The following is a 21850-nucleotide window of genomic DNA, read 5'->3' on the forward strand; positions in this document are numbered from 1 at the left end:
GCTCTTGTTGATTGAATAAATAGTAAACAGTGTATTAATTGACTGAGCACTACATTTTTCTTATACGAATTGATTGAATATTCATTCATTCGAGATAATTTGACCTCACATTGCTTGTTTTGAGATGACGTGACTACACAACGCTTTGTACAAGACTATTTGACTAAATACTGATTTTTTCGAATAGCACAAACCAAAGGTAATTAATTAAGACTCAATCTAAATCGTTTATATTCTCAATGCGATCTCAATCGTTGGTATCAATCAAGTGAAAACAGTAGATCACTTATTATATATAGAGCAGGGGGAGTTAGATGCAACTTAATAGCTTTGTCTGCTACTCATCCTATCTTATTATCTTCAAACCATTTATTTTTCTCACAAAGTCTCATTCATCATGGACAATAATCCATAAAAGCTTCTCAACATTGATAACCCAAACCTCTCATCCTTTGTTTATCCTTCTAATTAGGCATCCTCTAGTTCAACAACACTTATTATTAGTACTACATATTATCTAAATTGCCCTTAGTAGTACATACTATCTATCATTGCTGAACCGCACGATTAGAGTCTATATCAAAATTGCCCTTAGTAGTACAAACTATCTATCATTCACAATAATCTTGAAATAATGGTGGGTCAAAGATTAACCTCAAGTTTCAAATATCAAAAAGACAAATTTAATCGGTCCATTGAAACGCATTTCCTCGTAATAATCAAATACAACCCAAAAATGTCCCTGTTACTAGAAATGGAGACAAGTCGACAATATCTCCAACGACCAATGTCAAAATCACACTTGTTGCCTAGAGGCAAATATTAATTCCACAGAAATGTTTACTTCAACGTCGTCTTAACGGCAGACATGATCACATCCAATCACTGCAACATGAATCAAATACGCAACCATCATTTTTAAATTGGAAAATCCAGAATGGAAATACCTAGCTATGTAAATTCCTTGGCATATATGAGATGGAATTTAGTGTTAGCAGCTATATGGAAGAAATATATTAAAAAAAATTGCATAAAATGTGTTTTAGGTTCCTCAATATTTGATCGAAATTTGTTTTTGTCTCTAAATTTTAAAAATGCTGGTTTCGGTTTGGTTCTAATGTTTTCTAAAATGTGGTGCATTTCGTCTCTCGTCAAGTCAAAATGAAATACAAGAATCAAAACCATCGTTTTCAAATATAGGGATTAAAATTAATTTTGACCAAATTAAGATACATAAAATACTATTTATCCTGAACTTTATACAGATATCTAACCTAATTGGAGACATTGAAGGAAGGACAACCAAAGGAAAAGAACCTATTTTTCCCACCCTCCTAGTCTTGTACCAGGGTCATAGTTAGAGAACAGCCGAAACTCATTTCCAAGTTTGCTAGAGTGTTGAGGCCTAAAACCACAAGGATGCAAGCCCAAGATCTCTGCTGCCGTTTCTTTCTGCACTTCACCTACAATACAAGTAATTGTAACAATTAGAATACCCAACCTAGGATACAGTTTTATTTCTTAATAATTCTTCAAACTGATTATCTCATCATAAACATTCTATCAAAGAGTAAACTAACATTTTCAGAGCAGTGACACAAAAAACACAACAGGATAAAATTCATTGATACCTGTTAGTAGAAGCAAAAATGACTCTCCAGGTTGTACGAGCAGATGAATTGTTTCAGCAACTTTCTCTAAGCACTCTTTGCTCTACTACCAAAGTAATTAGGTTGAAAAGATCATCAGCCATGTTACTGTTTTAAATTGGAAATAATCTTATATTGTTAGTCTCATAATCTCACACTTGATTTCTTTTCTATGACAACTTTCATTGCGAATTGAATAACATAGACTCAGCAATTACACACATTACTATTAGTAGATTTTGGAAGCATTCGAAAGAACCTCCAACGAGAGAGATTATTTGGGCTTACCAAACTGGCTCAAGACTCTTATAAACTTTTTTTAGCTTATTTCAAAAAGATTCATGGTAAAATTCATCACATAAGCTTTCATATGATAAGAGCTCACCAAATAAGTGTGTTTAAGCAGTTTACACAAATGCACCCTTTATGCATTAAATCTAACTTGTTTGCTTTAGATTAAAAAAGAAGGAAAAAGGTTTGTCATGCCTCAAATAAAACAGGCTTGTTCTTTTACACTTGCATCGTGGGTACCCCTTCTGGTAACAAATAATTACAATTATTCCTACAAAATAGTGAGTGATGCAGAAATAGAGTAAACAGGTGACTCATGGCCAGAAGCTGTGAGGATACACGAAACAAACTTTAAATTAGCTCACATTGAGATATAGGAAGATATTAGGTTCATATTAGGTTATTGATTACCATCAAACCTACAAGACTGAACAATATCAGCTTCATATCACAGTCAAATCATTACTTTTAATCAGAAGATGTAAAAAAATGTACACAAGGGAGGGAGTAATACTTAAGTGAAGTCCAACACTATGGATTTGTTATAAATAAATCTTAGAAGACTTGGAACTTACTCTTCTAAAATTAGAACAAGAAAAGGGTAGTGGTATTGGAAATTGGTACACTCCTAATTAAACATACGACCCTTTTATATTCTATGCACAGACTGCACACAAGATAGCATCTGAGTTTTAACTGAATTAAGTTATACAGTATTGCGGTTTAAATTTTCCTTTTTTACAACTTGCACACTAGAGGTGTAGAAATCATTTTTCACAAGAAAAAAACATGTTAATTTAATCCTCTGCCACTCATGTCATTTATAGTTTTCTGTGAAGTGCAAAAACAATAGACAGAAATGGAAGCAAAAAGGTACACAGAAGACACCGATTTACAGAGTAAAATCTCAGCTATTAATTCTCACCAAGTAAGGAGGATCTGCAACAACAACTTTGCAGGAATGCTTCAATTCTGATGGAATATCCTCAGGGTGATTGTAGTCATAAAATGTGTACTCACTTCCATATTGCCCAAAACGTTTGTCATACTCCAGAAGTTGCATAGACACATTAGGATCCATTTTCTGAATATTGAAGAGAGGAAAAAGAGAATGTTACTAATACTGTAATACAACAAAAGCGAATAGAGAGAATTTAATATTCACACACTGTCACAATAAAGATTTTTACATTGTTAACTAATTTGAAATTCGAAATAACCCCTAAATAAGATTTTTAAAACAAAAAGTCAAAAATCCTATCATACATGACAATCTATGATTGGATGACAGTATAAAATTTCATATATTACAAGTGTACTCTAATTGAATTCATTAATTATTACTGCTAAGAATGACTCCCTTTCACAAATGAGTTTAATTTCCAATTTTCATGCAGTTAGTGTAAAATTCTTACTCTGTCAACTAATCAAGGATCATCTCAAATATGATTTTTAAAGTATGACTGCCTTTCTTAAATGAGTTTAATTATAGAAATTAACAAACATATCATACATGTCAATAATCCATCCAAATTAAATTCTTTTACATTAAACCAATGCTCAATACTACAATTTTATATTACAAATATATACAGGACAACAACAAACTTCATACATAATCCAAGCTCTAAAGACACTGCTTAATAACTTTTCAACTATCTTGTAAAATTTCATACAAAAATTATGAATGGTAATTTCATACAAAAGCTTTGCTAATAACCTCTCAAATACATTTTTTTTCCATCACAAGGCTCCAATCCGAGACCTTGATTAAAGGGACCAAACCCAGTACTGAATACTTGTTGGTTTTTACAATATCTACTCTTTTTTTAAGAATTACAATATCTATTTAAAAGTGATACAAGCGATAATTTCTAATTGATTCACACAATATATTACTTAAAAGAAAAATAAATAAAAAATTAAATTACGATGGCATAGGGAAAGGAACGAACCTTGAGATAAGCATAGAGAGTAGGGCAAGCGATGCAGGCGACGCGAGCGTGGACGGCGCCGCCGCACAGAGCGAGAACTTCTTCGGCGACGGTTGTGGCGGTTTCGGGGCTGTACCAGAACTGGCTCAGCCTCCAATCCTCGGACACTAGAGAAACCTCGGACTCTCCGGCGGCATCGGAGCCGCGCTGCTGCTGCTCGGCCAGGAATTCTTTGAGGGCGGCAAGGGTGTGGGAGCTCAGAGCCGGTTCGTCGTCGTCGGACGGCGCCGAGGACTCACTGAGTCTGGTGACCGAGTTAGGGTTCAGTTCGAGTTGGTCCTCCATTGAGTAGTGATCTCGTGTGTGGAAGAATGGGAGAAGAAGTTGATAGGGAAAAGAAAACACACTGATAGGAGCCGGGTTGCTCCAACTGGATATAGACTCTCGGATTCGGATCCAAACCGAACCGATATGAGCCCAAAAACATGTAATGACGGTTATCTATCCTTGAAATTAGTCAATTCTTTAACGCACCCCATATTTTCAAATATTCCACTTTAACCCTTCTTCTTCCTCACTCCCAGCACTTCCATCATTTGTGCCCAACCTCCACCACTCACCTTGGAACCATTGCAAGCCAAGGTTGGGCGACCCTTCCACCCCAGATCCATGCCATCAGCCATGAGCACGATCACTCCACCCCAGATCATCTATGTCCTTCTCACGCAAGTCAAAACACATGTGCAATGTATTACAGAATGAGCAATTCATAATACATTTGTACAACAATCCATAATATAAAAAAAAAATATTATCGATTGGTCAATCCGTAATCCGTAATACAAATTTATCACGAATTATTCATTTCGTAACAAGAGATACATTATGGATAGGTCAATATGTAATTGTATGTGTAATTACGAAATGATTGATTCGTAAATATACTTAGTCAATTTTGGAATGACATATCCGTAATGTATATGCTGGTGGGAGAGAATGCATTTTCTTCCATCTCTTTGACAACCTTCATAGGCTCCTTAGGCCACTGGATCGAATAAAGCACCTCCGAGTTCTACTCCGTAAAGAGGTCAGTCTCTAACAATGAAAGACTCATCTACGACTTGTAGTCTTCAATACCACCACCACTCGAGCACGGAGTTCTTCCATTGCACGAAGGTGGTGCTACGACTACGACAAGACCATTGCAAAGCCACTACGACAAGTACCTCCTTGGCGACGAGTACAAGGAGTCCATAACCCAAGACCACAACGGATCCTCCCATAACACCTAGTGGACAGTCAAGCTCATCCCAGAGTTTGACAACAAATCTAGAAAGAAAGGTGGTACAAAGTGTGCCACAACGACTCAACTCCTCCGAGTGGGCATAATTTTGAACCTCCTTTTAGTTAAAAATTGTGCCCAAAAATTGCATATGGTAAAAAAAATAAAGGATTAACATGTCAATTATTAAATAAAAGGACTATTTTAGAACTAAAAGAAGACTAATTTAGAACCCAAAAAATAAGTTAAGAGATCATTCATATATTTTAGCCAATGTAAAACTAAATAGGCCCTAAGAATAAGATGAAAGAAGCGTGTGCATTTTCATGTCTTGTGAGAGTGAATATACTCTACACATGTTTTTCTATCTTTAGTGATAAAAGAACAACCAATTGAGCCACGCGTCATCTCCTTCGTTTTTTGGCATTATTTTATTTCTCTCGCTTGCACCTTGCCTCGACTCCGTTCCTCTGCTTCTTCGTTCCACAGTTTCACGCTTTTTGTTCAAATTTCATTTTGAAATCAATAGGTCAGGCTACGACGATGCTAGCTTGCAGGCCTGGGATGTCACATCATCGAGCCTCAGTTGCATCTACTCGCGTTGAGCTTCCTCATCTTCTTCGTTCCTTCATTTCGTGACTTATTTTAAATTTCAATTTCAAAAATCGTAGCTTTCTTCTCACTAGCTTCCAGACCTACGAGGTGACCTGAGCCAGCTATGTTGATTCTACACTTCATACCAAAAATCCCAACTAGAAAATATAACACACAAAAACAATAAAATAAACACTTTGGTGAAGCTTTATATTCTGCATGTCGTATTCTTAATAGAGTACTTTATAAAAAAAATTAAAAAAAAATTCTTTATGAGCTATGGAGAAAAAGAGAATCAAATCTGAAATATCTTAAAGTGTGGGGGGTCTAGTAAAGGTTAATATCCCTATTAATAAGAAAAGGAAAATTGAAAAAAATGTTAATTGTATTTTGTTGGATATTTTTTACATAATACTACTTATAGATTCTTAGTTGTTAATTCAGAAGTGACTGAAATTTCTAATGTTACTATTATGCAATCTAGAGATGTCACTTTCTTTGAAAATCTTTTTCCTTAAAAAATAAATTGTTAAAACTTTGTAAGGTTTGAAACAAGCTCCAAAGCATTGACACAAAAGTTTGATTAAGTTATTCTTTTGTATGATTTTCAAATTAATGATAGTGATAAATGTGTGTATGTGAAACAATTTGATGATAATGGATGTGTCATTTTATGTTTGCATCTGGATGACATGTTGATATTTGGTAGTAATATGCATTTCATAAATGATGTGAAGTCCTTATTGTTTATAAACTTTGACATAAAAGACCTTGGTCAAGTAGATGTGATTTTGGGAATTAAACTTATAAAGAAAAATGATGGCATGACTTTTACCTAATCTTATTATGTTGAAAAGCTATTGAAGAAATTTAATTATTTTGATGCGAAACATGCTTTTACTCCTTATGACTCATCCATCAAGTTAAAGAAAAATTTGAGTAAAAACATTTCTTCACAAAAATATTCTCAAAGTATCGGTTCTTTGTTGCATTTGACAAACTTCTCTAGGCCCGTCTAATATTGCACATGCAGTTGGTAGATTGGAAAGTAATTGAGGGATTTAGTGATACAAAATTGAAGTTCTGATTTTGATGAAATAAAATTGACAATTGGTTGTCTTTGCTTTAGCTGGTTGTGCAGTATCATGAAAATCTACTAGACAAATTATTATTTCACATGAAAGCAAAAATTACTGATTTAAATACTGCTACTAGTGAGGCTGAATTTCTTAAAAATGTATTATGCGATTTGTCATTGTTAAATAAGCATATACCTCTAATTCCAATGGATTGTGATAGTCAAATTGCTATATCTAAAGTGACAAGCAAACTTTTAATGAAAAAAGAAGACACTTAAGAGTGAGACATAAGTTTATAAAAAATTTGATTTCTCATGGTGTCATTTCTCTTGACTTTGTCAGGTCAGAAAATAATATTGTGGATCCGCTTACAAAAAGGTTGACATGTCAACAAGTATTTGAGTCGTCGAGGGGAATGAGATTAAAGCCCATTATTTAGTTACAACAATGGACACCCGTCTCCGTGTGATTGGTGATCCCATGAATGGAGTTCAACGGGTAACAACGAAATTGTTTGTTGACTAAAGTACACCAAAATAAAATTTGGCGGAGTTGTTCCATTTCTCATTCCTATGAAGAGGTGTATTATAAATTGTGACAATATTAAGGTTGAGGTATTTATATATGTGTATTTTTTGTTAAAAAAAATACCTATTAATGAGTCCGATGACAATTATTATAGGGATGGGGGTCACAACTCACTCTTTGAGGATTCACCTAGTGAGTGTGGTGGTGGGGTCGCCACTATGAGATATGGATTAATCTCTAAGTGACACTCACGAAACAAGATACAAGCGCAAGGCCGTGTAACGCGCTACCACTGATTAGAACCTAATTGAACACCAATATTGTAGGGGTTGTGTACTAAAGTCCGGTTAAAGAATATGTAGTTCAAGACAATCAAGTCTCTACATTTTTCTCGGGTGGAAGTTCATAAACACTAGGTATAAGGCTCAAACCCGAAAGGTTCCTTATACCGAAATACAATATCACATGCTCTTTCTCTCATGTTTCTGTACAAATTATCTTTTAAAAAATATATCTTAAAATTTTAAATTATGTGGGGGAATGTTGGTAAATATTTGTGTTTTAATTTAAAATTTATAAATATATATTAATTATATGAATTCTATTTTATAAAATAAAATATTTATTTTAGATTTTCTTAAAATTTTGTTTTAATGAGTCAACTAGTTTATTACGTTTGTTTTGACAACTGTAGGTTGGTTTTCAACAGTCATATCTTGTTATTGCAAAAATGCCTATATATATCTCTTTCCTCTTTTCTAAAAAATACACTGATAGAGCTATAGTTATAGTCTCATTCCTTTCTCCCTAAAATTTTCTATTTCTTCTCTTATAAAAACATATTTCTTGAGAGTAAGAGCATTGGTGTTCATAAAGTTCGAGGATCCTTTCGCTGCACACGATCGGAACCAATGGGTTGTCGTATCTTGGGAGAGGAGCGCAATCATAATTTCTTACCCCTGCAGTGGAGGTGTTTTCTCTCTAAGGATAGTGTTTACGCGCTTCAACCCAGACTATATCTTTCTCTCCCTAATTTATTTTTTCCTTGTTCTTATTGTATGATATAGTGCATTGTTGATTTATGTGGTGTCAATTAAAATTATTTTTCTACTATTATTTTGTTATTTAATTAAAGACTGTGCATCTTCTTCTTATTTATTTCTTTCATTTTTATTTTATTTTTTCTAACAGGTATCAATTGTGCCTAGCTTCTCATTAATTTTCTTTCAACCTCATTTCTCGATTCCAATTGGATGTTCGGCAATCTAAAAGGGATCATGCATTTTCATTCTCTGTTGTATAAAGGTTAAAAGTTGTTCAAGTATGTTTATTCAACAAGGTCAAGTAAATTGACAAGGGTCATGCTCTGTTTTGTAGATAGATTAATGTCATTTTATGTATTGTAAAGAGCCTTATTTTTTAGTTTATGAGATTTTTCTATATTACCGCGATTCGATTTGTAGTAACCTTAGCTCTATTCTGCATTTTCATTTTATGTTGCAGGAAGCTTCTACAATTGTCACCTTAACAACCTCACCCTACTTCGTAAGTGTGTTTCTATCCATATATGGACTCATTTAGACTAATGAGTTTTTAACAATCATGTTTTGGATATTTTTAAATTTTTGCAGTTGGTGTTGAAAGTTTAATGGCTGCTAGTATGGATTTAATGCAATTTGTTTCATTTGTTGTGCTTCTGTTAATAATATGTGTGATTTGTAGTGCTTCTATTTGCAATAACTATAGTTTGTGTATTTGTGTAGCATTGTTTCATAGATTGAACTCCATAACCGAAATAGATGACCAAAAGGAAACATGGAAGATTGTTGTTCGAGTGATAAACATGTGGACAATACTAAGATCGCCTAAGTCTATTTTTGAGCTAATTTTATTTTACAAGAAGGTTAGGTTAACTGATTTTAAGTGCCTATGTTAAATGCATTGGTTGTTGATAGTTGTTTATACCAATTTAAAAATAACACGGTATAAATGATGTGCAAAATGAAGCATCTTTCAAAATTGGCCCAGACGGGACAAACGAGACTGTGAAAGTGAAGGTTCCGACGTTTTCACAAAATGTAGCTCACTTAGAAGATGAGGAAGGATGATCCATAATTTAACCAAACCAGTTGATGTGGTGAGCTAGTTTCTTTAGCTTTTGAGTCTCTATTTTGCTTATGCCTGTATACATGGACATTATAATCTATAGTGCAAACAAATCTTTGGTTTTTTTATGGGTAACATAGGAAAAGAGGAATTTTTAAATTTTTGTTAACACTGCTATTTTACAACCTGCCTATCTAATATCAATGCATGATTTTGAAAGGAAAAAACAAAAGGAGGAGAGATCGGAGAGTTAATTCAAAACAATGATACTTATGAAGAATGCAGGAATGAAATATGGCTGAAAAATATGTGTTCATCAAATATCTAAAAAGTGACAAAACTATGTGTGTTCAAATATCTTCCTTGTGAGATATGGCTTCTAGAAGAATGTGTCTTCAATCACTCAAACTTGGACTTGGACATGCTCTGAAAAATGTTGTTTTTAGTATATACATCTTTGTTGCATACTAAGATATACTATACATGGTGGTAGCAAGCTCATGTTTTTTTTTAATTTATATATTATCTTGGATGTCTTCATGAACAAGAATTCACCAAGCTTGTGCTTTATGAGTATAAAACTGCTACAAATATGACTGAACAGTTTGCTGCTTTGGCTGCCATAGCCTAGAACCCTGGTAAAATCCATGATGATGTTCTTGCTAACTTTTGTAGCAAGTTGCTGCCTCATTTCTTGGTAAATTTCCATATTTGTGACTTTGTTTTTGGAATTATTCTTTTGATGTTAGGCATGTCTCCATATCGATTCTTTGTCAATGTATCCCGTGTTATAAAATTTACGTCATATGTTGATGGTGAGGTTAGATTTAATTGATGATGCCATTTCATAACAATTTCCAGCATGCTTCTTTCTAATACCTACTATAGCCTTGCTTAATCTTTTCTGTTTTGACCTTCCTGGTAATGTTGAGAATGTTCGGAAACGCATAAGCAACCCAGCATTTGATCTACGTTATTTAGTGCTATGTTCAATTACTTCGTTGTAACTTAATTTCAATTGATTGAAATTGAAGCTGATGAAAAGTATTTATGATGTGTTTGATTAAATTATTAGATTCCTCTTGAAAAATTAGTTGTGTTTCAATCACTCAAACTTGGACTTGGACATGCTTTGAAGAATGTTGCTCTTGGTATATACATCTTTGTTGCATACTAAGATATAGTATACATGGTGATAGCAAGTTGATGTTTTTTTTTAATTTATATCTTATCTTGGATGCGTTCATGAACAAGAATTCATCAAGCTTGTGCTGTGTGAGTATAAAACTGGTACAAATATGACCTAGTAGTTTGCTCTTTTGGCTGTCATAGCCCAGAACCCTGGTAAAATCCATGATGATGCTCTAGCTTACTTTTGTGGCAAACTGTTGCATCATTTCTTGGTAAATTTCCATATCTGTGACTTTATTTTTGGAATTATTCTTTTGATGTTAGGCATGTCTCCATATCATTTTGAAGTACAAGTGTGGCTGCTTCTTTAGGAAGAAGTCATGCAACGAGAGGTAATATTTTTGTTTATATACTTTGTTTTTGTTACCAATGTAACTATTTCTTTGCTTTTCTGATTGATTGCTATAGTAATATTCTTTTCATGAATGTTGTATTCAAAATTGTTGGGTGTTTATACACTGGTATACTCTTCTTGTCAGCAACACCTACCTAAATCTAATTGACCAATACAATAATAAGGAGTATTTGCAATGTAGAGCTATTTTGGCTTCTACAATTGATATTGTTGATGAGATAAATGATTTTGTTCTATCATTAGTGTCAAGTACTAATTTATTATAGTTTATGCACAATTCAATTAGAAATAAGTGCTACAAACAAAACATTCTACGTTAATCTGTCCATTTTTCTAATAAATGTAGGAGGTGAAAAAAAATATTTAAGCGTAGATATGGTAGACAAATTAGATGCAGTAAACAACCAAGCATGGGAAGCATTTACTCCTGAATTTCTAAACTCTATTAGGACATCTAGACTTCCTAATCATAAAATTAAACTTAAAGTAGGAAGTCCAATCATGCTTTTAAGAAATATAGATCAATATTAAGGTTTGTGTAATGGCACAAGACTAATTGTGACAAGATTAGCAAACTATGTCATCCAAGCAAAAATCATTGATGGAAACAAAAATGGAAATCTGATATATATTCCTAGAATGTGTATATCTCCATCACAGTCACCATGGCCTTTTAAACTAATTAGGAAGTAGTTTTCTATCCTGCTATCATAAGCCATGACAATAAACAAATCTCAGGGTCAATCACTGGAATGATTAAAGATCTTGATATATGATAAGGAAGGAAGACCATTGAATACTACGACAAATGTAGTCTTCAAAGAAGTGTTCTATAATCTTTAATTGGTAAAATTCTAATTATATCACACATGAAAAACACTTTATGTTATGACTTCTGACTTTTAGTATTTCAAACTAATGTTGAGGTGTACATTCTACTTTGACTTAAGTCTTATTTCAATTCTCAAGTTCTACTTTCAGGAATGTGATGGATGATTTTGGAGATGTTTTGTCCAATTCATCAATTTCACACTTTTCTCTAAATGTAAGTTGTTTTAAACATCTATTGCAACTTCCAGTTCTATTTCATTTAATTAAATTTAATTTTAGTTTTCATCTTGACCTACCACTAAAAGAATTACTCATAAGATTTTATGAATCTGATCAATTCAATGATTTACTCAATCAGGTAATTGAATTTGCATGTTAGGAAATCAAAACACGAGACTATCAATGATTAATTGTTAGGGTTACATTTTCATAATAGAACAACGGTTGAGGTTAAATCTTTATTTTGTTGTATATCTTTTCACTCATTGTTCCTAATTATTGTTTTAAAAAATTAACGACTTCAACTTCAAAAGGGTGGAGAATGTGATCAATTTCCCAAACCTCAGTCACATGATGCAACCAACTAAGAAGAGATCTTATTGGAAGCAACCTTGACCAAGTACAAATCAATAGGAAGCCAATTCATATGGTTAATTTTTTTTTTATCTTTCACTTATATTATTTTCACTTTTAATTTGGAAGTCAATTATATTTCATTTGTGCCAGAACTTACCCTTCCATGTTGCAAATCTCTTAAGCCAAGCTAAAGCTAATTTAGTCATTGTTAAGTTCTTGGGTGGAGTTATTACTGAATGCAAAGGTCTGATTCATCAACTTCACAAGAACACGATAAAGATTGGAAAAGGTTGGAAGTGTTACTACAAATATAACAAACTACAGAAGGGAGACAAAATTATCTTTACCTTTGATGTTGTAATGGGAAAGGTGGTTGGAGTGACAAAAGTTAACTAAGAGTTATTGGGTTTGGGTGTAATGTTCTGTTTACAACAATAGTTTCACTTAGTATAACATTTTGTGTTTATTATCCTTGTATCTCTTTTGGTTTGCCATTGTTAAAATGGTTTTTCTAAAATGCTAGCATGGCTGACTTACAATGACATACACATAATGATTATAAGTTATATAAGTTATGGTATAATGTCTTCGATTTAGATCAATTATTAGCAACCCTCTTATTCTTATCTTTTACTACCTTAGCATATAATATTTTAGGTTTGGATGAGTTTTCAACAATTCTCTTATTCTTATCGTGAACTTCCTTAGTATATAATATCTTCTTTCTAAATAAAAAATATGATTCCACATCTAACTTAAAAGACAATTGAATTGAGTTAAAGGCACTACATATATTATTATCAATTAATTCAATTAAATTCTTAAAAGTACTACACGGATGATGATAATATAGAATGTGCACATGTGTAAATATAAAGGACGCACGTGCAAATGCACAGGTATTAATATTCTTAGCATTTTCCTTGGGTTGTTTGGCATGCATAATAATGCATGATTTGTCGATAAGAGGAAATATAGTTTAGCTGCTTACTCTTTATTTCTCAGTCTGACTTGGAATCTAGATTTGACTGACAGAAATAATAGTTGTAGTAACACATGATTCTTCATAATTGTATTTTACATTTACAGGAATTAGCAGAACCATCAATAAGAGATTTTTTTGAATCTTGCTTTGAACAAGGTGCTCATCACATTATTGTTAGTCCCTTTATTCTCTTTCCTGGGAGGCATTGGAGTCAGGTAGGTCTACATAGAATTGTCTCCTACTTTTCTATAAATTGTGAAAATGATTCTGACATATGAAGATAGGAAATATGCAAAAAAAAAAAATTTAAACTTCACTATTATGCAAGATATTCATTTTGAAGTAGTTAAGTGGTCAAGATATATGTGGGGTGATTGAACATGTACTGATTCATGTTGGCTTGAGAAGTTCTACTGTTCATTCACACAAAAAGCTCATAGAACTTTGGTTGGTTTGTGCCTGTCTTTCAAAAGTGCAAGTGTGTATATTTGAGTACTTTCATGAATCATTTATATTAGGTGATTGATGTTGTGGTTTATTTTATGTGCTTATGTTAATTGTGTTTTCCTTTTTTCTATCTTGAGGTGCATATGAATGCAGAGAAATAGTGTTGAAATAGTTAGAAATATTTTTTTCAATCTATTATTATGACATAAATTTTGTTTACTATCGAACAAGTTCATCAACATCAATTTGTGGCTATGGCCTTTATTGCTTTGGAAAAGTCTTACTTGAGCTGGTGACAAAAATTGTTGATCTGTTAATGGTTGTTGATGAGGATTTCTTAGAGGAAACACATGCTATATCCATTGTTGTCAGGTTTTGCCTAAAAGTTGTGACATCAGAGTTCTTCCAATGTAATAGTTACTCCAGCACCCTCTGGTACAGAACTCGAAAGAGCTAGCAGTTTAAAGATGTCATGAACTACCGTTTCACAATCACAGGGTTGTAATATAGGAAAACTTTCTATTCTTTTAGGTCTCATACTTTTTAACTCTAATGAACTTATAAATTTTATATATGTTTCTTTTTTTTTTCTCAATCATTAGTTATGTGCGACGTAGGACTATTTTAGATTCGACTAGAGGCTTAAAATTAATGGGTTGTCCACTACAATTCTGTTAAATATTCAAAGAAAAAAAATTATCAATTTAATAATCTTATCTAACTTAAGCAGAATTGCGACTCAAAAAAGTTATTTATAGTCTACACAAGAAATGTGTATGGCTTAAACCAAATTAGAAAAAAGCAAACATGTTTTCAGATGAAAAATTAACCGCAAACCAAAAACAAAATAGAAGGAAACATAAATTTGGACTTAGACAACACAAAAATTGAAAAGAAGAAAATACTAGAAATGAGAGGAAGAAAATAGTTTTTAATTCAAATTAGTTAACAAGAGAAATTTTTAAGTCGAGTAAAAAAAAGATAGAAAAAGTAGAAAGAATTAAAAAAAGAATCTATGGGTTGACCATAAATAAGTTATAAAAAAAAGGAGATTTGGCATGAGCCCAATATAAATAATTTAGGCCTAAGCTTAAAAAAATATTAAAAAACTCCAATTTTTATCTTTTTATTTTTATTTTTAGTTAGTACTTTAATTATGTAAAGTAAAGATGTTAACTCTTTTTCAAAGTATAAACTGATTGATTATTTAAAAGCCAGCGATTTTTTTGTACTTCATATATATTCAATGTGTGATTATTTATAAATTACTATTTAAAAGCGTTAACAATTAATATATTTTTAATATATCACTTTAATTATTTATATAAAGTGAAAATATTAACTACTTTTCGTGTATCTTCACTTAAATGTCACACTCTTCATGGAATAATATATTTCATGTTGTTGTTTGTGTCTTTAATTATTATCAATACTGTTACAGTCATTATTATTTGAAGTTTTTATTATTATTAATTTGATTAATTTAAAATATTGAAAACATTAATTTTATAATAACATTGTTTTTTATTTACTAATTTATGGATTTATTTCCCTTTGTATTCCATATTTAAAAACTCTTACTAAAAATTCTAATGTTGATTTACACTATGGAATTGTAATATTAGCTAACTTTATAATTGATAGGAAAGCTAAGATTTGGAGCCGTGTTTGAGAAAAAATGAAAAGGTAGCAGGCATTGAGAGAGGAAGCATAAAGCATAACGGTAGGGTAAATGTGTTTTAATACAAACACTTCCTATAGTGTTTCAAAGGGATTTAAATTCTGTAACTGCAAGATGGTATGTGTTGGGATTACATTTTCAATTATGTTAAGACCTTCTAAACTCATGCAGACCTTCCAAGAATAGATAATAAAAATTAAATTTTATTACGTAAAACTTGTATTATAAAAGTGTTGTTATTGTAATTTTACAAACAAAGATTATGCTATTTAATATCTACATAGTAGAGTCGACATCATATGTGAAAAAAAATAATTTAAATTTATTGGCATCAAGATATTTAAATTAAAATATAATTCTTTTTTTATCATATATATAACTTGATCTATGAAAAATTTATTAAACAATGTGTAATTGTATTTTAAAAAATGATAATTGAAAATAAACATTATATTTAAATTAATTATAAATATATTATGTTATTCAATATATTCTTAATAAAATAAATTAACCTATTTTATTTTTTTTTAGTTTTATTTCTTAAATCAATTTTTATAATAAATAACTGCACGTAAAAAAAGTATCAATTATCATCTTATATCAATTTTATTGCTTTAGTTTTATTTCTTAAATAAGTTATACATAGTTACAATTATACTATATAAATATCTGTGATAACTATTATTGTTATTAATATTGATTTTTTTTCTTCTATACTTATTTATTATCATCGCCAAGAAGGCAGAGCAAAGATAATATTAGGAAATAATACTAATTTGAAATTTTAACAAAATAAGATTTTCTTTGTTTTATATTTTTTTTATTATCATCTTCAATATTAATATACTAATAACATATCTAATAACAATAATCTCATTAAAAATAAATACATCAAAGTTAACTAGACCATAATATTTTATAAAATATATTATATATTTTAATTATATTAGTTCTTTTATTCTCATTAAATAAGTTATACATGTTTGAAACGAGATAAAATCATGTTAGAAAATAATAATAAAAAATAACATACAATCTGGTGATACTTTGTTATCTTAATCATTATTTATACATTTTTTATAAAACAGATTAAATACTTTTGGTTTGCCGCAAACAAACTAACATTTATTTTCTTTTGCTTGATCTTCCAATCAGTTATGTTACATGCTGATAATTCATTTTTTAGCTTATATTAGTCTTAAATATTGATCGGAAAAACTAAAGAGTTGCTTAATGTATTCTACTCTACAAACATTTTAATAAGAGTATGTTTAGATAGAGAATTTTAACTCAAGAAAGTAGTTTATCAGAGAATGTAATTTAAGATTCATTGTTTGGATGAAACAGTGCATAGAAGAACACGCATGAAACTAACAGAACAATCATATCTTTTCTTTTTTTTTTCGCCCTCATAATTTTAACTTTTTTTATTCAAACACAAAATTATAAAAATAAAAAAATTTCATTTAAAATATTTGAAATTCTTAAAATTTAAAATTTCTCCATCCAAACACACCGTAAAAAAATTGTTTTTAAAATAATTTAATTTTCTTTATTGAACACAAAAGATTTAGTTCAAGATGTGTCGTGTTTATCAAAGAGATTATGTTCTAAATATGTTGTGCTTAAAATAATTTAATTTTCTATATTGAACACAAAAGATTTAGTTCTAAATGTGTTGTGTTTATCAAAAAGAATAAGTTCTAAATGTGTTCTTTATAACTTGTTTTCAACTTTATTTTCACACTAAAAACTTAAATAGAGATTCTCAGCAAACAAAAATTATAGTATAATAACAAAATTATTAACATTAAGAAATCTTTTTGAAATAAACTTGTAAATAGACATAAAAAAACCTGCTACTGGGTAAGAGCTCTAGACAAACCTCGGCACAGATAATTCGATTCCACTGTTATGATTAGATTATGACAACACTAATTAAACATTAGATTTGGGCTTTAGAGCAATTATCACAGACGAACTCCAGGCAAAAACAAAGAAGCGACACCATTAGCCATTTAAATCGTCACAACAATTTATAAAGCAGGCTCTTACTAAACTCCAAGTCTTTAAATATAAATTTTCGTCCAGGAAACAAAATCGTTCATGTAAATCCTTGTGCGAACTAAAAAATAGCTAAAGCCATCAAAACTAGTACACAATATTTGAAAATGAAGTTCAAAGGTCGAAACAAAATCTTTCTGGTCACCAATACTGTATCCTTTGTTGGTTTAACGATTAGCCTTGGCAACTCTCTCAATTTCATCCTTTTTCTTGATAGCATAACTGAAATACAGTAATGTCATTCAGCAAAACCAACAAAAAAAAAATCAAAATTACATCAGAAAATGTACACACCATGAATAGGAATGTTAAAAAGTATACCTGTTGGATGAACCTTTAGCTGCATTAATAAGTTCATCAGCCAAGCATTCAGCAATTGTCTTGATGTTTCTGAAAGCAGCTTCCCGAGCACCTGTTGTTAGAAGATAGATGGCCTGATTAACACGTCTAAGGGGTGAGATATCAACGGCCTGTCTCCTCACCACTCCAGCAGAACCAATTCTAGTTGCATCTTCACGGGGACCACTGAATAAATAAAAAACATATTCAATTAAGTCAAATAAAACACTGAAATTTAAAAGCAACATGTTACAACTGAATCACAACAGTATCAAGGCCATTTTAAATGCACATTACAAACAAGTTTCCTGATATGTGATGTATACAAGTCATAAACCAAGATCTGATAGAATAAAACAACAATATATCTTATATCAACATACTTAGGAATTAGGAGAATGATCAGATAGAGCTAATACATAAGTGCCATCATTCAGGCAATCAAACCAATAGGGAAACATTGAATCATCATGTCATTCTCCATCTCCAACTAACATTGATTATTTGAACAATAATCCCTAAACCACAGTAGCTATAACATAGAAATAAGGTTTAACCCAAAAAAAAGTTGTAAAGCAATAACCTATTAAAACAAGTAAAAATACCAAAACATGGCCATAGTTACTATATCATCCAATCAATAACCAAACAAGAACTGGTTTTCATTAGACAAAAACTTAGATACAGTTCTTTAGATGTTTCATTTTGGTAATGTGCAATAATTCTAAATGACATGTTATTGACTTCATGAAAATAAATACCCATGATTATATTTCAATTTATCAAGGAGAATGATCAGATAGAGCTAATACATAAGTGCCATCATCCAGGCAATCAAACCAATAGGGAAATGATTAATCATCATGTCATTCTCCAACTCTGGCTGTCATTTGTCAAAGCCCTAAAGCAAGAGTAGATCATCAATTTTGGATTTCCTTACTTAGAGTACAGAGTTCACCCACTTTAGGTAACGGAAAGAAAAAACAACACATGCTCTAACAACAACCTATGCTGAACAATTTTCTTCCCAAAAGCAAAAATATGGTCTACCATATTCAAATAGAAATAACAAAACAAAAACAAACAAGCAAATAAGGAGAATGGTCAGATAGAGCTAATACAAAATGCCATCATGAAGGCAATCAAACCAATAGGGAAATAATAATCATCATTCCATTCTCCAAATCATGACATATTTTATCTGTCAACATATATTTTAAAATCAAAACCAATTCAAATCTATGAGACCAAAGTCATTTGTTCAAAATCATAAACTTAAAATTTCATTGTTGGAAACCAACAATACAAATCTACAAAAAAGGCAAACGATAACATGAAACCAATCTACTACTGATGGTACCATCAGCAAACAACACATCTGCAATTAAAACCTAAAGCAAAGCCATCAACACAAAGAAAAACGATTCTCAGTACCATATCATACCTATTGATGACGGCATCAACAATGACCTGAATTGGGTTCAGGTCAGTGAGCAAGTGAATAATTTCCATTGCATGCTTGATAATCCTGACAGCCATGAGCTTCTTTCCATTGTTCCTTCCGTGCATCATGAGAGAGTTGGTGAGTCTCTCAACAATGGGGCACTGCGCCTTCCTGAACCTCTTCACTGAGTACCTACCAGCAGTGTGAGGAACATATGTAGCATGCTTTGACGGGGACACTCCAATGTAATCAGCCAGAGACATATCAGTAACCTAATATCACAAAAAAAAATCAAACTAAATACAACAAAAGAAAACATTTTAGTTAAACTAATCAACCACGCCCCAACGTAATCAGCAAGGGACATATCATTAACCTAATCCCAATCAGAACATGCAAAAAAGTAACTCAAACTAAATACCACAAAAAATACATTTTTAGTTAACCTAATCAACCAGAGCAACGTCATTAACCTAATAACAATCAGAACACAGTTATCGTAAACAAAATCCGGTAATTTCACGATATAACTAGATTAATAACTAAGACAAACTTAATAATTAATCAAATTTGCTATAGTTTAAAGAAGCGTCGATACAGAGAGTGAATAAAAAGGGGGAAAAGTGAAGAAGTGCCTCAACGTCGTCGAAGCTCCAGCGGTTGAAAAGTTTGACGTCGATTTGAGAGGGATCTGGAACGGTAGCTTCGATTTCGGCCATGGCTGAACAAGCAATTGAATATAGAGAACGAGTTAGCGAAGGGAAGAGAGAGAAAGAGAAGAACAGAAGCAGAAGAAAATGGAAGAGAACGAACTTGGTGAAGCACAGAGGGAGCGAAGTGCTGAGTGGCGGAAGAAGCAGCAACTCTTAGTCGCAACGACAAAAACCCTATGTTCTTTCGCTATGACATTTGGGTATTTATAGCAATGGAAAAAACCCTAATGGTTAGGCCCGGCCCATGTTATTGGTTTGTGTGTCTTTGGACCCCGGGCCCTTGGTGGTTTTCATTTTAGGCATTTAAATTTTGGGGCTTTGCTAGGTGCACCAGACATATTGCTTGTGCACCCAGCATTAAACAAAATTTCCGAAACTGCCCTTAAGTGTTTTTTTATTTTTAAGGATTACATAATCCATCTACCTCACACAAATTATGTGATCCGTATGAGTCATACGGATTAATTCATATGGATTATGAACAGATTACGTAATCCGTATGAGTCATACGGATTACGTAATTCATAAGTGTTTTTTTAAAAAAAATTCAAAAATGTTTTTTTAATTTATTAATAAATTAATTTTTTTTTAATATTAAATATTATTTTATTTATAAAAAATATACAGATTAAATAATTAGTATGAGTTATATCAAAATTAATTATCATAAAATTTATTATTTAATTTTACATGTGCATTAAATATACATTAGAAATTTTACTGTTATATATAACAACATTATTTATTTTATAATATAATTGACCTATTAGCTCAGTTGGTTAAAGTCTTGTGCTAATAACCTGAAAAAAATTTTAATAAAACACTTGCGGCTGATTTGTATGAAAAAAAATAAAAAATTGAAAAACACTTACGGATCAACTGATCCATATGAGTCCAATCTGTAAGGCTTACGGATTAGGCTCATATGGATCAACTAATCCGTAAGCCTCATATGAATCCGTATCCCTTTTACGAAAGGGCAAAATAGAAAAATCATGAAATTGTTGGGATTTCACTAGGTGTACATAGCAATACCCTAAATTTTGCATTCTCTTATTTGTATTTCAGCCGTTGTTAGGTGCACCCAGTAATATTGTTTGTGCACACAGCAATTTAAGTGAAGTGACAAAAATGTCCTTCACTTGAATGTTAAAAACCTTCCCTCCTCTTCTTTGTTTGTATGCGCTGCACATGATCTTCTTCCTTTGCCTCCCTCCATCGTCTTCTTTAGTTTGTGTTGTGCCACCGTCGTTCGTTGCTTCCATTGTCGACTTTAAGGACGTCGCCACCACCATCGTGTCGTTTCCGCCGTCGAGGTAAGGCTTCTTCTTCTATTTAATGGTTGTTTTATCTTCTTTAGAATCCGTATAAAACATATAAATTACTTAATTCATATGTTTTTTTAATTACTAATTAATTTATTTTTTGAAATAGTAAATGTTTTTTATTTATAAAAAGTATTACTTTGATTTTTGTTTTTAAATAGTTATTTTTTTAAAATATAAATATATTAGTTTACTTTTTGTTTGTAAATAGTTATTGTTTATTTTTTTAAAATAAAAATAGATTATTTTGAATCATGTTTTTAAATAGTAATTGTTTTTTTAATTGTAAATATATTAATTTTAATTTTGTTTTTAAATATTTATTGTTTCTTTTTAAAATAAAAATACTTTATTTTTAATTATGTTTTTAAATTGTTACTTTTTTCATTGTAACTATATTAATTTTGTTTTTGTTTTTAAATAGCTATTTTTTCTT

At 31.3% G+C, this 21850-nt stretch overlaps 2 protein-coding genes and 3 non-coding genes across 8 annotated transcripts; all 5 read right to left on the reverse strand.

Annotated features, from left to right (window-relative positions):
- Positions 1 to 682: 682 nt before the first annotated feature.
- Positions 683 to 4274, reverse strand: LOC100815318 (EEF1A lysine methyltransferase 1). Of its 4 annotated transcripts, none has more exons than XM_003533852.5 (5): positions 3896 to 4274; positions 2866 to 3024; positions 1632 to 1713; positions 1347 to 1463; positions 683 to 885 (listed from the first exon to the last, which is right to left on the reverse strand). In XM_003533852.5, the coding sequence occupies exons 1-5, from the start codon at positions 4217 to 4219 to the stop codon at positions 857 to 859; spliced, it is 711 nt and encodes a 236-aa protein (XP_003533900.1). In that variant the 5' UTR covers positions 4220 to 4274; the 3' UTR covers positions 683 to 856. The 4 variants fall into 4 exon arrangements, with proteins under 4 accessions (XP_003533900.1, XP_014617556.1, XP_014617555.1 ...); XM_014762070.2 differs by having other exon boundaries at positions 1331 to 1463; XM_014762069.3 differs by having other exon boundaries at positions 1318 to 1463.
- A 13245-nt stretch (positions 4275 to 17519) lies between these two features.
- Positions 17520 to 20266, reverse strand: LOC100815850 (40S ribosomal protein S5-like). Its single transcript, NM_001289371.2, has 5 exons — positions 20190 to 20266; positions 20012 to 20097; positions 19377 to 19648; positions 17915 to 18118; positions 17520 to 17815 (listed from the first exon to the last, which is right to left on the reverse strand). Exons 2-5 carry the CDS (start codon positions 20093 to 20095, stop codon positions 17761 to 17763), a joined length of 615 nt encoding a protein of 204 aa, NP_001276300.2. The 5' UTR covers positions 20096 to 20097; positions 20190 to 20266; the 3' UTR covers positions 17520 to 17760.
- Positions 18329 to 18411, reverse strand: LOC112997949 (small nucleolar RNA Z102/R77). The gene has a single exon (XR_003262997.1). It is a non-coding gene; the product is annotated as a small nucleolar RNA Z102/R77 (small nucleolar RNA).
- On the reverse strand, positions 18722 to 18804 carry LOC112997950 (small nucleolar RNA Z102/R77). Its single transcript, XR_003262999.1, has one exon. It is a non-coding gene; the product is annotated as a small nucleolar RNA Z102/R77 (small nucleolar RNA).
- LOC112997951 (small nucleolar RNA Z102/R77) lies at positions 19031 to 19111 on the reverse strand. Its single transcript, XR_003263000.1, has one exon. It is a non-coding gene; the product is annotated as a small nucleolar RNA Z102/R77 (small nucleolar RNA).
- Positions 20267 to 21850: the final 1584 nt, after the last annotated feature.

This window comes from Glycine max, chromosome 9, assembly GCF_000004515.6.
Source record: "Glycine max cultivar Williams 82 chromosome 9, Glycine_max_v4.0, whole genome shotgun sequence".
Taxonomy (NCBI): domain Eukaryota; kingdom Viridiplantae; phylum Streptophyta; class Magnoliopsida; order Fabales; family Fabaceae; genus Glycine; species Glycine max.

Excerpts from the sequence above, each read along its gene's own strand:
- LOC100815318 (XM_003533852.5), bottom strand. The coding sequence starts at position 4,219 with ATGGAGGACCAACTCGAACTGAACCCTAACTCGGTCACCAGACTCAGT. Across the intron at positions 1,464-1,631 it reads ATTTTTGCTTCTACTAACAG|GTGAAGTGCAGAAAGAAACG; the intron begins GTATCAATGAAT and ends CTTGTATTGTAG. Across the intron at positions 886-1,346 it reads GTTCTCTAACTATGACCCTG|TGATTGGATGTGATCATGTC; the intron begins GTACAAGACTAG and ends TTCATGTTGCAG.
- LOC100815850 (NM_001289371.2), bottom strand. The coding sequence starts at position 20,095 with ATGGCCGAAATCGAAGCTACCGTTCCAGATCCCTCTCAAATCGACGTC. Across the intron at positions 19,649-20,011 it reads GGAGCTTCGACGACGTTGAG|GTTACTGATATGTCTCTGGC; the intron begins GCACTTCTTCAC and ends TTGTGATATTAG. Across the intron at positions 18,119-19,376 it reads GTTGATGCCGTCATCAATAG|TGGTCCCCGTGAAGATGCAA; the intron begins GTATGATATGGT and ends TTATTTATTCAG.